Source organism: Narcine bancroftii, chromosome 12 (genome assembly GCF_036971445.1).
Source record: "Narcine bancroftii isolate sNarBan1 chromosome 12, sNarBan1.hap1, whole genome shotgun sequence".
Taxonomy (NCBI): domain Eukaryota; kingdom Metazoa; phylum Chordata; class Chondrichthyes; order Torpediniformes; family Narcinidae; genus Narcine; species Narcine bancroftii.
In genome coordinates, this window is record NC_091480.1 from 18,671,468 (window position 1) to 18,689,058 (window position 17,591).

Consider the following 17,591-nt stretch of genomic DNA (forward strand, 5'->3'; position numbering starts at 1 on the left):
ATTTCACACTGCACGATTACCAGGAACAGACCCGCTAAATTAGCCAGTTAACCCACATAAAATCGGGGATGTGAAAGGGCATTGCTTTGAAAATGAAGGCAATGGTTATAATTAAATTATGGAATGGGAAAGTTCATTTATTTGTTGCAAAATACTTATTATAGTAAGAGCTTCTTCGAACAAACTGAACATCTCCAATAAACTGTCATCCTTAATCTCGCATCTCTTTCAAAAGTACAGTTTTTATATGTAAAAGTGGGGTTCAAAATAAAATTGGATAGTTGATGACATGAATAAGTCTCATGGGCTCGGGCAATCTGAAGTAGAAGATGTAATATTTTGGTTTGGTATTAATTTCATTACAAGATAATGTTACCATTTTGAAATTGTTCTGATGTTTGCATTTTGTAATGGTTATGCTAGAAAGCGTGTATGATCTCAAAAACATAAGAAATAAATGCATTAATATCGAATTAACGTCATTGTAAGTTCCCAATCTTTGATTTTCACATTGTTTGGTAGGTGTGTTAAAGATTCCCATATTGGAGAGGAAGTAAGGGTCCCAAACCTTGATTGGTAGAGAGAGAAGGGTGAAGCAAATGGTGAAAATTGTGGTAATGGGAAATAAAGAACATAGATCAGCAAGCACCCTTGAAATTTAAATAAATTCTCAAGGGCTGAAATTGGAAGAATGGGATCATTTGAAAAGGTGATGTGCAAATCGTATTACAGTATTAAGGAATTTACTGGTGTTCATTGCTGATAAATGGGATGGTTCATCCAAGTATTCTTCAGCATTCGAGTTTAAAACTTAAATACCCTGTTATCTCTAAGTGAATATGTTCTGTTGTATTGACCTTTGCCATCTCATTTCATCAGATATACAAAGCTGTTAAAGCATTAATGGAATATGTGAAGAAAACCAAAAATGACACAAAACTATTTCTGAATGAAGATGAAATTATAATGCTATGTGTCACAGTGTGGGAGATTCCAAGCCAAGAGCAAAAAATAAAAATGTAAGTAAATGAAAAGAGATTTCTTTGCTTTTTTTGGTTGAAAAATGACACATTTTCTTGATCTCAAGATGATTTTTTTTGGTGATGTTTGTACAAAAATATTGACTTACATTTTTTTTAAACTAAATAATAGGTCTAATAAAAACACAATGCTGGAGAAACTCAGCAGGTCAGTGTCCTTTCTATAGCAATGGTAATAAACCTTGCTGCTTTAAAAAGATAATTTTACATTAGCTCATTGAGCCATCTGGGAGGTGGGGCCTCGGGTTCTGCACCCTGATGCCTGGCAGTCATTCACAGCCAGCTCTGTTTAATACAAGGGCATCAGAGTGGAGCCCATCAACATGGTCTCTCTTGTGAGTGCCGCATAGACTGTGCTACTCGTGGGAGGAATTAATGTTTAGGGAGTTAAATGAGGGAGGGGCAAGTGAGGCAAGCTTCTGTGCCCTGGATGGTGTTTAGCTTTTTTGGCAAGTGAGAAGTATTCCATCATGTTTTTAGCGTGCTTTGTAGATGATGGAAAGATCTGGGAAAATCTGAAGGAGAGTCTTTCACTGCCAACTTGGAACCATTTAATCATGGTACTTGTATTTATAAGAGTGATCCAGCTGAGTGTGAATGGAGAGCACCACAAGTTGCATTGGTAGGAGACTTGACATTGGTAATGTCATTATCAAGTGTCAGGTTAGATTGTCTCATTCGAAATTCTTATTGTCTTGCATAATATTGCTACTGAGGAGTTGCAGATGGAACTAAACATTGTGCAGTTGTAGTGAACATTTCCACTTGCAACATTATAATAAAAGATTGTCGTTAAGTAGGCAGTTGAAGACATTTGGATCTAGTGCACTGCCATGACGAATCTGCATTGATGTCCGATAGCTGGTATGACTGACCTTCAACAAGCACAGCCATTTTCTTTGGTGCAGACCTGGGGGGAGCAAAGATGTGGCTTTCAGTGTTGCTCTGAAGGGTCCAACTGCCCAGTGATCCCATGCAACAGCCCAGTACAGGTTTAAGCTGCCAGTGAAATGTGGCTGGTGGTGTTTCTTGTACATCAAAGGCTACAGAGGTCTGCGCTCAAGATGGCGGTGGCCAGACTTTGAGGATTGCAAACTCCAGGGGAGCAGCGGGCCAGCACAAGGCACCTGAAGGGGGAGACCATTCCCTACCCTGGCCAAAAAGGTCTCGGGAACAGCAAACCGATGTTGGACTCAGCAGGCCAATGTAAATGGCTTGTGTGAACTAGGTATTGGGACTGGGATCCATGAGGGTGCTGATGGTGGACAGGATTCCCGAGGGTTCTCGGCCACTGACAGTTTCTTCCTTGCTAAAGGGGTTCAGAATGAGAAAACAAAGAGGATGACCTGGAGGCCTCAACAAGACAGGAGGTCGTGAAGCTACAGAGGTTTGAGAAAGTAGGAGGTTGCAGGATCCATGATGACTTGATTTCTCTTTCTTTGTCTTGATGGTGGTGCTGGCCTAATTGCGCCTCTTTGTGTACTTTTGCAGGGCAAACCAAGAAAAACTAATTTTGTATTCATGGCAATAAAGGAATCTTGTGTTCAGTGTGGCTGGAATATATTCCCTTTGATGTCCATTGACTTCAGTTTTCCCAAAGCACACTTGGTTAATTACTCCCCTCATGTCAAGGATAGTCAATCTTGCTATACTTGTGGAATTCAATTTTTGGTCCATATTTGGTCAGCATTCTTTGAAGGAACATTCCTAAATAAATTAAGTTGAAAGCACTGTAACATTGGCACAGAATTTTACTCAGCATTGAGCCAACAGCAGTTTAAAAATTGATCACTTTAACTTGAGTGATTTCCCCTACTGTTTTGCTCATCCTGGGATTTTTTTTCTGTTTGTGTTATTCTTTCCTCTTAAAGAAACTGGATCACATCAGCAAATTAGCTTTCAATAGGTCATAAATTTTTAAAAAATTATTTTTAATTTTTTTTATTTTTCACACTATGAACCATATTAACCAAAATACACACAAACATTTCCCTCTTGAATATACACAGTGTAATCTTCTCCCCTTTTTCCCCCCTCCCAACCCATTAAATGTTCAACATGTACAATACAATAAACCCATTAAACCATGTCATCACACAATGAAAATAAACAAGAAAGTTGTATCATCTACTTTTACACACTGGGTCACTTCATTCTATCATTTTAGGGGGTGGAGGTCCGCGGTAGGCCCTCTCTGTTGTGTTCCATGTACAGTTCCCAAATTTGTTCGAATAACGTGACTTGATTTTTTTAATTCTGTTATTTTTTCCAGTGGAATACATTTATTCATTTCTATGTACCATTGCTGTACTCTCAGGCTCTCTTCTGATTTCCAGGTTGACATTATACATTTTTTTGCTACAGCTAAGGCTATCATAATAAATCTTTTTTGCACTTCGTCCAGTTTGAGGCCTAATTCTTTACTTCTTATATTACTTAGAAGAAAGATCTCTGGATTTTTTTGGTATGTTGCTTTTTGTGATTTTATTTAATACCTGATTTAGATTTTCCCAAAACTTTTCTACTTTCTCACATGCCCATATTGCATGTACTGTTGTTCCAGTTTCCTTCTTACAGCGAAAACATCTATCTGATACCGTTGGGTCCCATTTATTTAACTTTTAGGGCGTGATATATAGCCTGTGGTCATAAATTAATTTTGGAAGTAATTACAGAAACCTGTTGCAAGAAAAATAAATCTTTATTCTTATAAATCAGTAGTTCCTTAAATGGAATCTGACTCCAGGACTTTAGTCACCATTGTGTTACTGTTTTTCCACCACTCCATTCTTCATGTGGCAGTAATAGTCCTTGAGGTTTTCACTTTAAGCTAATTTAAATATTTGAGTAATTCTTGATGTTGGCAGTATGCGTTAAGTAGGTAGCTCTAGCTAAATCTACTACTTGAGGAGCACAATGTACTTAAAATTAATCAGATAAACTTCGATATTTTCAGTTTTATGACCAGTAACTCTGCACTCTTTCACTGAAAATTCACCTACTAACACAAAAAACATTGGTGGCAATATTTTGTGAATAGATTTGAATCCCATTTCTGTGTATTTTTTGCAGAGCTTTGCCTCATGAAATTCGATCGGAGACGGTGGAAATTTGTCTATTCACCAAGGATGAACCAAACATGAATGCTGATGAGACTCAGAAATTCTATCAAAAACTTCTCAATGAGCATAATATTAAGAACATAACACACGTAAGATATAATACACTTCTATTTCTGGTTGCCTCATAAATTAAATTACGCTAAGATCAAGTGTTTTTTTTTTGTTGATTCTTCTTTGAAATGTTGTACCTTTTTGTATGATTGTCATGTCTGAAGAGCACATGAGCGTTGAATTAGCAGGGTGATGCAAAATTAAAAGGTGCAGCAGGATTAGCGAAGCAGTTAGTGCAACAATGTTACAGTGACAGCAACTGGGACAGGGGGGTTCGAATCTCACACTGTCTCTAAGGACTTTGTACATTCTTCCCCCGTGCCTGTGTGGGCTTTCTTTGGAGGTTCCCTTTTCCTCTCACTGTTCAAAAAACATACTGGGATTTTTGTCACTTTGGTGTAATTGGGCAACAAAGGCTTGTAGGCCAAAAGGGCCTATTAACGTGCTGTATGTCTAAATTTATTTAAAAAATTAAACTTCATGGTCTAAAGATTAGATTGCATCAGTTTTTGCTTATACTCTGTGGTGATCTTCAAAACATGAAGAGAAATAAAAAAAATGTTTTGATTTGATAGCCTTCTGTCCACTATCCTTCCCATACATTCATTTGGATTCAAAGGAATTGAAAAGGAGCCTAATTCTTGTGTATCATCACTCAGAAGTGGAGAAACAGCTTGATCATAGTCTTTTTTTTTAATTTTGTCTCTTTAGGATGACGACTGGAGATGTCTTCTGTTGAATGCATTTGAAATGTCTTTAATGTTTTGCTTTGGATACAAAAGGACGTTGTAGGGAATAAAAGCAATCAGAAAAATAAAGCATTTTTTATTGGAGGGATTAATTATTTCCCATCGACAAGGATAAAATGTTCTCATTGGACAAACTAGTTTGTTCCTCTTGTGTCCTTCTGTACATGTAATTTGGAGATTTTATTTATCATAAATACAATGGCATGAAGCTTAACGTTTGTCTGACGTTACAAAATGGTACTGAATTTAGCTCGTTCTTTTTTTTTCATTAAGCACAACCTTCATGGTTCTTTTAAGAGGGAGCATGGCAAATCTTTGCACCAATTCTTGCATGTTTGTGTACTGGTTCGTGACAATTTTCATTCAATTTAATTACAATATTGTAAAATAAAAGAAATTTATTGCAGTTAAGTAAGTTGGAGAAAAGAACTTAAAAGTTTTTTTAAGTTTGTACATTACTGAAGCCTAATCTCCCATTCTTAGGTTAGGTATCCAGAAAAGGAATTTAAAGTTGTGTATTAACTAGAATGTGATTTATCACTTAAGTGACAAAGTGATACAATGTTGACCTAAATTTTATTTTGTTAGATCATTCCATACAAGTCCTTGAAAACTGAATACAAACCGTATGAAGCAAAGCGTCGCCTGTTGAGCACATTTGACGTGTTCCTGGCTGATGATAGAATCAGGCGACTTTTACCTTCTCATTTGGGGAAGCATTTTTACAGGTCAAAAAAGTAAGTTGTATATTATTTTAACCACCACCATACAAAATAAGTACTATGCTTTTTCATTTATTTGTTTTGCAGTTGTTCATCATTCAGGCAGTGGCACTGAGTGCCATGTTTGAACAATGAAGTGGATGAGTTGGGAAAGAGTTGTAGCTCCAAGCTAAAGTAGTAGTTACTAAAGTAAGAAATAATTTCAGACTTCTAATGAGAAAAAGGACAGAAACTCTGTTCATTGCATTTATTCCATTTTAAAAGATGTGCATCTCTATTTTGCATTTTACTATCTAAACTCTCCAACCATTGAGTTTTGATTTGTAATTGCTGTTATAATTAAGGGAAATTATGAGATCAAATTGCACGCACACACAAACATCTTTCGGAACCCAGTTAACATGGTTGAAATTGAAAGGTTAACCAGGACATTGGAAGAGTTTTTCTATATTTCTTTGAATTGCCCTTTGGGAATTTTTGCATCAAGAGTGGGTTGGACAATATCTCACTGGAATGACAGTGGCCCTTGAAGCATTTCCTCGTAGTTTTACATCTGAATTACACTCTTGGGTCTCTGGAGTGAGGATTCTTTGAATGAGCTGTGTGTCACAGAAGTGGCATTCTGGTATTGATGCTTGCATTTGCAATTTTGGTCATGTAGGGAACAGCAATTAAATTCTACCTTTGTGAGAAATTGCCAGAGGCCTGCTTCCAAGTTCATATGAGATTCACAGGGGAAATCTGTATTGCAGTTCTTGATGGGAACTTAGCAAGTCATCAAATGATTAAATATACATCAATTAAGTAGTCTAGTGAAATTCTGCAGGTATCTTGATGTCCGACACTACTTACAAGCTCATAAATACCATATATTAATGTAAATAAAGCAAGCTCTATGTCCGTATTTTATGATGTATGTGTATGTGCACTATACGAAAATATTTTTGCATGTTGAAAGAGTGCTAACAATTAATAACGGGCATGGGAAAGTAGAACTGGCAATTTAAAGCGGGTGTGGGAATATAATAGCATTGAAAGAACACGCTCAATTTATAGTGCCAGTGGGAAAGACGTGCCAACAATTTATAGTGAGCGTGGGAATGTTCTAGCGAGCATGAGAATGTAATGGTGGCAATGAAAGAATGCATACAATTTATAGCGGGCGTGGGAAATTTTGATCTTGGGAATATCTCTTTGGACTGAATACCATGGTATTCCTATTAATAGGACATTCTGACAAGGGCACTGCACCTTATCAATGTTTGTTGCCCAGACCTGTCCCTGAGGGAGGTGATTAACATATCAAGTGCTTCTGATTTGAGACAACATTAGAATTAAAATCCTGTTGAACTCTGAAGCCTATCTTTGATCTATTTAATTGATTCCTCTCCAAAGCTTGTTGATTATGTGTGGTAGCAGGATATCATCTATATAAATGGGCGATTTGACACCTTTGGGGGAAAAGCAAATTATTTTATCAGTCGGAATTTAGAATACTACACCCACGCGGTATATGTGTGTGTGCGTTATAGAAGTGAAAATATGGTAAAATTGAAGTGAACAATATATTTTGTCGAAGCGACATATTGAGCATGGACTTATTTCAACTGTGTTCACTGTTTTCAGGATACCTCTCTCAGTGAACCTGGCTTCAAATGATCTTGCAAAAGATCTGTGTAAAATGATCCAGGGTACGGTCCTTCCAGTCAACAACAGAGGCAGCTGTTAGTGAGTATTAGATCTTATCGCCTGCATCATGTGTTTCTCTGTATTTAAGATGGTCTTCTGGAACCAAACTCTCAAAGTTGTAATATCTTTTTCATTTCTCAAATGGTTCTGAATGAGATTGATTAAAGAATTAATGTGTTAAAATCCAATTTATTTGAAGTTGCAAATTGTACACTGCTGGGCAAATGAGGTGTGTTCAATTTTCAGGTTTGTCATGTTTATTTTGTATTGAAATCTCATCCTGCGCACTTTTGGAGGTGCTGGGTTTTCCCAAGGCTTTAGTGTCTTTTCTTGCTGTGCTTAATTGTGTGCTGAATTTCAGTCCCATTCTTCCCTAATTCTTGAACTTCAGTGTATGGTCTGTCGACTCAGTACGTTAGAAGGTTAATATTGTTACACCTCTCCAGCAGCATTTGAAAGACGCATAAACAAATGGGTTGAGTTTAACTCAAAATTTATTAACAGTTGTCAATCATATAATAATCGCAATAAACTCAACACCCAAACATAAGCCTTTATGACAACTATATAATAACAATGGATATTTATATTGTGAGTGTGGGGGGAAAAATACTTAGACCAAATGCCCCTAAATAAACTCCCAAAACAAAACCCCAAATCAGTCACGTCAAGTAAGTCCTTCTAAAAAACATTCCACAGAATCTGGTCTCCAGGCTTTAATGTCTGAGTTCAGTTGTGCACAGGTCTTTGAGTTTAATGTGGAGAGAGAGTGACTGTTGTCACTGAGCAGACTTACAACCTTGGCATGTGAATACAGGAGACTTTCCTTAGTTTCTCATGTGGTAATGGCCACCTTCAGCTTTCTCACAAGGGAGTTTCTCACAGTGACCTGCTAGTCACTAGCATAAACTCTGCACCACTGAAGCCCTCTATAGGATTGCACCAGGTCTGTCTCACAAAGTCTTCTCTGCCAAAACCCTGCTTTGGATTATATCAAGTGTCTTTTGTCACACAAACTCCTCTTCTCGAAAGGGGAATAGAGAAGCACAGGTCAGACACATACTGGGAATTAAGAGTATAAAATCTGCTGTCAGAACAGCAGTGCTGGCACCTGCGAACAGAGGCCTCCTGCTTTTTAGCTGGAGCTGCCAGGTGAACACTGACAGTTCGTTCTTCAGCCTGCTGAACAGTTTAATTGCTGAGTGAGTGCCTTTGGCACTCCTGATGGGAGGAGAGGGCGACACAGCTTTCGCACTCCACACCGCTGTTAGCACTCTCTCAGCTTGCTGCTCCAGCGCTCCACACGGCGCATGCCCCTTTCTTCCACTGCTCAGTCAGTCACTGTCCCTGGTCAGAAATAAAACTATCCATGGTCCATAACAATATTATCTTAAATTGTAAATTACTTGGGGATACTTTGAAACTTCCTCAACTCTTCTTCTGATACATCACAATTGTATTGGTGCTGTTTCCTGCACTCTTACAGAACTTGAAAATTCTGCCACATTGCCAATTTTTACCATCCTCTTGTTTCCATATGATTCATCTCTCACTCTTCTTTCTGGATTCAGCCCCCCCCCCCCCCCCCATCTTGAGCAAAAAACTGACAACGAACCAACAAGCCTACAAACACTCACAATCTTTGATATTGACTCTTTTTCTCTCTCCATTTGCACAGTTTGATATAAAAATGTCATACACGTTTGCATTTGCAAAATTTGACATGTATTCTCGCTCTCAAATTTGGCTCTATACAAAGCCCTCATTCTTCATTCATTCCCTCTTCTCTTATTTAAGGAGGCCTGGTCTTAGACTTTTGGGAACGTTCAATTTTTCCTATTCATCCCTTCCCTACACTGCAACATAAAACTAACCTATATTTTCCCTTTCTATCTTTGAGAAAAGATTATTGATACTCTTTCCATGGGTGTTGACTGGTCTGCAGTATGTTACCAATATTTCATCTTTCACTGATTCCTAACATCTACAGTTTTATTTTTTCACTTTTGAGAAGAATTTGTTGATTGTCATCTTTCATTGATTGTGTGCATTTTGTGTCCTTTCTTTTTACCTGTTAGTTCTTCCCGGGTAGCTCACACTGGGATGAAGTTGGGGGAGATAGTAGAAAATGTTATTGCTGCTATTCACACTATTGGAGTCAAGTTACCCCAGGTATGTTTAAAATTGTTCTTCATGAACTGATAGCTTGGATGATTTTGTCTTCGTTTCTCTCTCTCTCTCTCTCTCTCTTATTTTGTACAATGTTCTAATTTTTTTTTAACCTTCAAGGGTGTAGAATAAAATAATGTAGCAAGGTTTTTTATGAACGATTTAGTTGCTGTGAACAAAATTGTGTATATTTAACTCAACCTTCCATTTTTAATTGCCACTTTATTCATTGGAGTAATGGAAGATTAGTTGCTTCACAATTAAAACTACATTTTGGTTGGTTATTCTCATTTGAAGTGATAAAGTTTCCCTTTTTTTGCCCACCCGAGGCTGTAAGAAAATTGTCAGGCTATTGCATCACCTAGCTCTATATGATTAGAATCTTTTATTTAAAAAAAACATAACCCGTTTCTTAAGACTCTTAACAATGTGGAATTGCATTGTCAGAGAAATTTGTTATTCATGGCAAATTGAAATAAATGGAAAAGGGATTTGGAATAAAATAAATATGTTCTATCAGCATTAGGCATACATTCATTTTTATGGCAAAGTGTGCAATTTGGAATGGCAACATTTGCAATGCATCAAACTGAATTTTGGACAAAAATTGGAAATTGAATTTCAATCCACAGCCATTCGCGTTCTCAAGCATGTTTTAATTTTGACTTGCTACTCTGTCACTTGCCTTCTCATTGCTTAGCCTATTTATTGTATTATCCAGCTTAATATCTTGCATACTTTGCCATGTCTTGTACAACATTGGTTTGAGAAAAGCAACCTTGGTTTTACTTATCTCCCCAATAGCAGAAGAGTTGTCTTGCATCTGACATTTCCTCACTTGCCTAAAAGTGCTTTTCTTTGGCCACAGCAATGGAAAAATGTGAAAATTCTTCACTTGAAAACCTTGAATTCACCTGCCCTTCCTATATATACGTCTGATATGTGTAACCTGGAAGAGCTTCAAAAGAAGAAATCCAAGAAGCATAAAGAAACAGTAAGTTTTTCATATCTTTAAAAATGGGTATGGTGTCCACTTGTTTACTATGTAGAAAAGATGAGGAACACCATTTCTGTTCATAACTTCTTTGGTACAGATAAATGTATGAGGACTAGACAGAGATTTGGGGTGTTGGTGAGCGGTGGGGGGGGGGAGAGAAATTAGAGGGTGATGAGAATGAATACTGAGACATAAAGCACAGTATCTCACAGAATATTACTGTCAATTAAATATTCTTGTGTTATCCTTCGAACTTATCTGGGTAACTGATTTGTTTTTAAGCAACATCTCACATATAGTCATAGATTGATCTTGAAATCTGTCTTGTGGATGGATGAGGCAGGTGGATGGAACAATTTGCCTGCTTTAAGAGTAGTGAGATTTTTTTTAATGTCGACCTGAAAGGACAACTGGACTTCATCCAAGTCATAGAAGCTCAGTTCAACATTTCCTTTTCAGTTGTCATTACGCTCTCAGATTTCTTGACTGGAACTTGAATTAGAAGTAAGAATATTACAATTGAAATCTCAAACTGAAACTGGCAATCTATGGAATGACATGATGATCCAAGTTAAATTCCTCTCCTGTGCTGACAGACATGATAAGTTGGTGTGTGAAATTTTCATTCTTGTGTGTGCTGGTTCCTTTTAAGTACCTTGAGGGGGCGGAATGGTTGGGATAGCGGTTAGCGCAGCACCTTTCCAGTGCCAGCAAATGGGACCGGGTTTTGAATCCCATGCTGCCTGTAAAAAGTTTGTGCATTCTCCCTATGTCTGCGTGGATTTTCCCTGTGGGCTCTGGTTTCCTCCCGCCATTCGAAACATACCAGGGGTGTAGGTAAATTGGGCGGCAGAGACTCGTGGGCTGAAATGGCCTGTTAGCGTGCTGTATGTCTAAATGTAATGATCAGGGTAAATCTGTTTCTTCCTCCCTATTTCTATTCCATCTTAGATTATGATCTTGTAACTTTTTCTCTGGTGTCATTGTCATCCCACCCACATACCAAAAACATTCTGACCATCCAAACTAACTTTTTCCTCTGAAATCATTATTATTTCCCAAAGCCTGTGTATGCTTGGATAAGTGGTTGACACTGTTGTCTCAGGGGTTCTTGGCCTCTTTATCAGTTAACAAGCTGCTTATCTCTTGCACAGTTGCCTTGGTTTATTCTCTTCATGTTTTCTGATGGGACACAGGTCTACCAGTCCACTACCCCTGCATGATGACTGTTATCAGCTTATTCTTTACCTGGTTTTAGAAGAAAAATTATTTCCTGTAAGAGATCAGCCTTCCAGGCCAAGAGGGCTGAGGATATTTAGCTGTTTGGTATATTTAAGACTTTGAGTCCAAATGGAATTGGGGAATGCAGAATTCTGATGAGAAACTGAGCATATTTTATATTCAAGCTGTTATAAAAACTGTTCATTTCTTAAAGCTACTCCCAAAAAACAAATAAAATTAATGTCAGTACAGACAACAGTATGGTTTATTTTCTGAGGAACATCTACAACTACTGTGGTTGGAATCCAATAAACAGTTTGCATCCTGCTGCTGACCTTCAAGCCTCTTCTCAGCTTTAGCATGAAATTTTTTTTTTCTTTGGATGTACCAATCATTCTCGGAGTAATTGTGATAGGCTTCTTGTGTTTCCATGTATGTATGTATTTAATTGTAAACGCTTCTGTTACTGGTATAGAAGCAGATTAAAACTTCCGCATGGTGTTTGTTGACAATTGCACATTGAAAGTCTAACATCAGTGTACAGTGATGTGTTTGGACAACTTTTCATTGCCATCAAAACAAAGGAACTGTTCATCAACTTTAGGAAGCTGGGTGGAGCGCATTTATCAGTAATGCTTCAGGTTTTAGGAGTAAATATCAACAACAGCCATTCCTGGTCCAATCATGTCGAAACGATTGCCAAGAAAGCCCACTAACCCCTCTGCTTCCTCAGAGGTTGAAGGAAATTCAACATGCACCCAGTGTCCCTGACAAATTTTTAATATAAAAAGAACCATAGAAAGTAACCTGTTTGGATGCATCTCAGCATGGTATGGGAACTACTCTACCCTAGGCCTCAAGAAGCTTCAGAGAGATTGTACAAACCAACCTCCCCTCCATTGCCTCTCTCTTTAAATCCCACTGATTCCTGCTGCCTGGAAAAAGCAGCCAACATATGAGAGGACTCGTCTCACCCTAGCCACTCTCTCATGTCGGGTAGAATATATTTGAATTTGAAACGTGCTCCTCCAGAGTCGAGCAGTTTTTTTCTCCCATGCTGTCATTAAACTTTTGAACAGACCTCCCATTGTTTTTCTACTCCCACGACCTGTTATGTTGACTATTGGTGACTTGCCTGGTTGTAACACAAAGCATTTTTTTTCCACCATCTTGAAAGGCATGGTAATAAACAAATGAATTCAGATTTTAATCATTAGTTTCCTTACATAGAGGTGAGCACTTCTTCAGAAGTGCATCTCCAACATGAAGAATGCTGCAAATAAAAATAATCTAGCATCGAGACAGCCTGTGTTGAAGGATGAATGATAGTACAATGAAATATTCTACTTAGTGTTTTACGAAGGGTGGGAAAGTCTCAGTTGTGCTTTGAGAAGACCTGATTTCTGAGAAATAATCCTTTTTGAAAAATATTCATGCAGCAGAAGTCATGAAATGAGGAGCCTGGAAGCAGAATAAATTAATGGGTAAATGTAATGGTGTAATTTTACTTGGAGATGATGCAAATAGAAATGTTTTAAATAGAATACTTTTAATCAGAAGAAAGCAGCAAAAGTTAAGAATTTGGAAGTTTCAACTGACGGACTGTCACCTGAGGCCAGCCATGTTCCTGTTAAGGCTGTGAAAGAAAACTCAGAAAACACAAAACCTTCTGTCGCCATAAAGCGTTGTGTAGAAGAAGAAGAAATACCACAACTGGTCCCAATTGAAAAGCAAACTCCTGCAAAGAAAGCAAAACTGCAAGTATGTCACATAGTTAATATTTTTTTCTGCTTTACTCTCTCTGAGCTAATCATACTCTTCACGACATTCCTGTGTAAAAGTACCATTGATGTGTTCATTATGAATTATAAATTGTATATCTAAATGTTTGGCTAGCTTATCTATCTGGGCAGTTACTGTAAAATCGAGAGTTGAAGCAAGGGGAGTAAAATTAACAGAAGAACAAAAGGAGTGGCATAGGTTATAGTGGAGAGAAAAAAATTGGGGAGAAAGAACAACTGAGCCCTGAAAAAAGGAGATGGGTAGACAAAAATGTAGAAGAGGGAAAGTGAGACACTCTCGAAAAACAGTGGTGAGGATTTAGAAAGTAAAGCAGAGAAAGGCGTTGAAAATGGAGGAGGGTGAGAAAAACAAATAGAAGTTGAAAATTGAGTTATTTTAAGATTAAGTACTTATGGAACACGAAAGGAGAATGACAGAAACAAACTGAGGGAGAGTGAAAGCAGCATCTTAAATCTAAACTTAACCCCAACTATGCGCAAATGTATGTGTGTGTCGGGCATGTGAATTTTCCGCATTTCCACATTTTTAAAATCCACCTCCATATTTTATTGGTGCCCGCTCTGACTCCCTCTGCTCGTTCCATGCAGTGCTAGGATGTTGCTCTGCCAACTTTGGCTGCCATATTTCCTGTAGTATAGCAGCAGCGGAATATCCCCGTGCACTCCCTCTCGGTCGCAAAGCATTTCCGAGGAGTTGCAATGCCCTGCCGTTTATGCCAGCGAAGCTCCCTTGTGATTTAACCCATATCTTGAAAGCGACGCGTGAAGAAACAATTGTGAAAGTCTAATTCCTTGTCAGGTTAGCTGAAGTAAAACTCCAAGTAATAGATGAGCATCAGTACAAAGAAATGGTTACGTATTTAAGAAGTAACTTTCTGGGGGAGAATAATATTTTGTGAAAATAGCTCCTGCATGTGCTAAAATAATTTTACAATTCTGTTCCAAATAATGGAATAACAAAAATGATGTCCAATGAAAAGTACAAGCTTGAGTAATGTATCTTTCAAGGTATTACAGGCATATGACTTTTCTGCGTTTCTGATTGGATGCAAGTTGGGCAAGGGCACTGCTTGGCATTGCTCGGTGCTAGTTATGGGCAAGTACTTCTTGGGGTTGGGAGAACCAGACATTCTGGTTTGAACATGGGTCAACAAGGTTGGTTGGTGACCTGGAAGGGGCTTGGAGTCTGGCTACAGATTGTAGTGTCTGTCTGATTTACTGTGCTCACTGTATTTTTTTTTTAATTTGATTTTGTTTAAAATGACTTTTTTTAATGGCTTGAAACTGGTAACTTTGTGTTTAAATTTTTACAAATGGGGTGCACTGCCTCCCAAACCCCCTACAAGGGGGAGCTGTGCCCCCTTGACCTGACCCCCCCCCACCCCCATCTGCTGTATGCTTTGCACAAGTGCTCAGCTCTTTTCCTCTTTTTTTGACCTCGCTCACGTGCCTAGTGTGTGTATTAACCAAACCATTACAGCTTCAGCACAATTCTGAAAAGTCAATTCAAAGTTCAGTCTTAGAAATCTTGTGTTGAAACTCGATCTTTAAACTGATGCTTAGAAGTAATTATGAACTAGGTGAGACACTGAGTCATCAGCTTCTCAAAACTCACTAATTTTTGTCGAGTTGCTTTCAGAGAAATGAGTTGATACAACTCTCTCTCCTCTTGCTTGCGTAGGGGTAACAAAACCTGTGACTTCCATACTGCGATGCTTCCATGAACCCAGCCAAGGCTTAAACGAAATGACCGTTGGAATGGTCATGATCCAAATACAGGAATTATCCTCCTTCCTTTACCCAGACATAGGTCCATAACAAATTACCATTACAATGGCCACAGTAGATCACTGCTCTCCTCTGACGAGGAGAAGCAGCAGAATTGACCATGTCACCTAAAGTCACTTCGATTCTGTCTTTCCAGATTGCTTTCTGATGCTGCTTTTTTGAGTGTCTTAATCACATGACTTGCTTGATCAATACTGGTTTTCAATTTCAATTTCCCAAAAGCATGTCATAAGCAGTTGGGCTTCTCTCTCTGAACAAATGTCTTCTTGAGTAAACATCCATTAGTCTTTCAATTGAGAACAATAATGTTGTTTACAGCTTTGAATTAGGTGCCAGGCTGGCTGTTCAAAATGGTGTTTTCTGGGAGTGTCTTTCCCTGTTCCAACCCCCAAAGTGAATTTACTAAAAAAAAAGATAAAATAACAAAACCTTGCAGCAAAGATGAAATCAATGTGATTGGGCAAAATGCATAGACACAGGAATAAACAGGAACAAAAACAGATCCAGAGAGAGAATAAGATGCACATCAGAGAACAAGAATGGGAGAAATGGAATTGCTCTGGTGGGACTGAGCATGGATCCAATGAGTTGTCAAAAGAAAGAAACTGAAGAGAAGGAAAGGAAATAAAGTACCACGTGTGAAAGGAGAAGAAAACATTGAGAGCTTGAGAACCGAATCAACGAAGTGACAGTGTGAAATAACAGTTAATAAAAAGTACCAAGTCATGAATCAGATTGCTGGGTATCCTTTCACTTGAAGGATTTTTTTTTGCTCCTGTGGAAAGCTACAGTACTGTGATTAGCAGAAACCAGGCAATACTTTTAGTTGATTTGGTTATACTAGCAGTGAAGAAATGAATACAACATAATTTAAATTGTTATATGAATAAGGACACTTGCTATTAATTTTTGAAATGAATTGCTTTCCCCTTTGGAAATTGGATGTCATTACAACCTAGTCTATTTTTCTGTTTTGCATCATGTTTGTTCATTACAAGGTACTTCTATTTCATTTTTTGTCTGAGCAGAAATTACAAGGACAGAACCACAATATACCAAAGGTGCTGGAGGAAAATGAGACTCCAGTTGGTAAGAAATTACAGCAAATAAAATGCAAACAAACACCCAAGGTGAAGACGCCGAACAAGAATCAAGGAAGTCCAAAGGTGAAGACCTCGGGGAAAAAAAGACAAGGTTTTCAAACACCAAGACAAGAAGTGAAAGAACATGACCTCAGTTTGGAGAGAAGTTCTCAAAAGAAAACAGAAAGAAACCCAAGGAGGAAGTCGATAGGAATTCCAAACTCGAGGAAAACTCCCAAACAGAAACCAAAACCAGAGGTTCCAAAGTCCGTATGAATTTTGCCCATGTACTTTAATTCTAAAACTGCCAAATATTTTTATTCAAGAAATCTGAAGAAGCATTGTATGGATTTGTAACTGCTTAAGTACAAATGAAACCATTTAATGATATAAATAAGATTTTTCCTCACATGAAAACCTTTCTAGTTGGTCTTATTTGCATAACTATTGTGTATTCAATCATGATAATAAAGAACAACTTTTACACTGAAAGGAATTGTCATTTTTGAACCAATAATTTAATTTGACAGTCACCACACTTTTATTTCTCTGCAAACTGTTCTAGCCTTGCTGTATATTTTCCTTGGCCCAACCAAAGGACACGAGTTGTGTGTTTTAGTAACATGCTCAGAATGAGTGATAACTTCATTCCCCAAATTCCTTCTTGGCTCTCCTTTGGAATAGGAAAGATAATTGACCTCCGTGTCGTAAACTTGCTGATGATCTGGTCGAATCGTTGCACAGAATAAACTGCTGAACAACACCATTGCAGAAGAAGTGCATTTGACAAAGGAATGAACAAATAGTTACTTGTTCCCAAACTGAAGTTCTGCATTATAAATTTGAGCTGAAGCATTTCTCATGTATCTGTGTGGCAGTTGAATCAGGCAAATCTGTTAAATTTTAATGACACGGTGTAATAGGAAAATGCATTCCAAGAGTTCTATTCAACTTCAATTCATGACAATTTAATTCAGTATTATTTTATGAATGCCCATATTTGTGTTGAATTTGGCTCATCCTAATTTCTTGTTGCCCTGTGTGGAACATTTGCCATGAGAACTATCGATTGAAATGTAAACCTGTCAAAACTTTGTTTATTAACAGTATATTAGGTTTCCAGAAGCTGAATAAAACTTTTCAGTTGTAACTTTGTAAT

At 37.8% G+C, this 17,591-nt stretch overlaps 1 protein-coding gene across 6 annotated transcripts in view; it reads left to right on the forward strand.

Annotated features, from left to right (window-relative positions):
* Positions 1 to 17,591, forward strand: part of rsl1d1 (ribosomal L1 domain containing 1) — a 41,171-nt gene that overhangs the window by 2,672 nt on the left and 20,908 nt on the right. Inside the window, exons 2-9 of one of the 6 annotated variants that reach the window (XM_069906458.1) lie at positions 880 to 1,019; positions 4,113 to 4,251; positions 5,551 to 5,699; positions 7,311 to 7,412; positions 9,452 to 9,545; positions 10,411 to 10,536; positions 13,303 to 13,521; positions 16,379 to 17,586. In XM_069906458.1, the coding sequence (XP_069762559.1) occupies positions 880 to 1,019; positions 4,113 to 4,251; positions 5,551 to 5,699; positions 7,311 to 7,412; positions 9,452 to 9,545; positions 10,411 to 10,536; positions 13,303 to 13,521; positions 16,379 to 16,708 (1,299 nt within the window). In that variant the 3' untranslated portion in view covers positions 16,709 to 17,586. Of the gene's footprint in view, positions 1 to 879; positions 1,020 to 4,112; positions 4,252 to 5,550; positions 5,700 to 7,310; positions 7,413 to 9,451; positions 9,546 to 10,410; positions 10,537 to 10,998; positions 12,017 to 13,302; positions 13,522 to 16,378; positions 17,587 to 17,591 lie in introns of those variants that run through there. The other 5 variants (XM_069906460.1, XM_069906459.1, XM_069906461.1 and 2 more) reach the window with 5 other exon arrangements.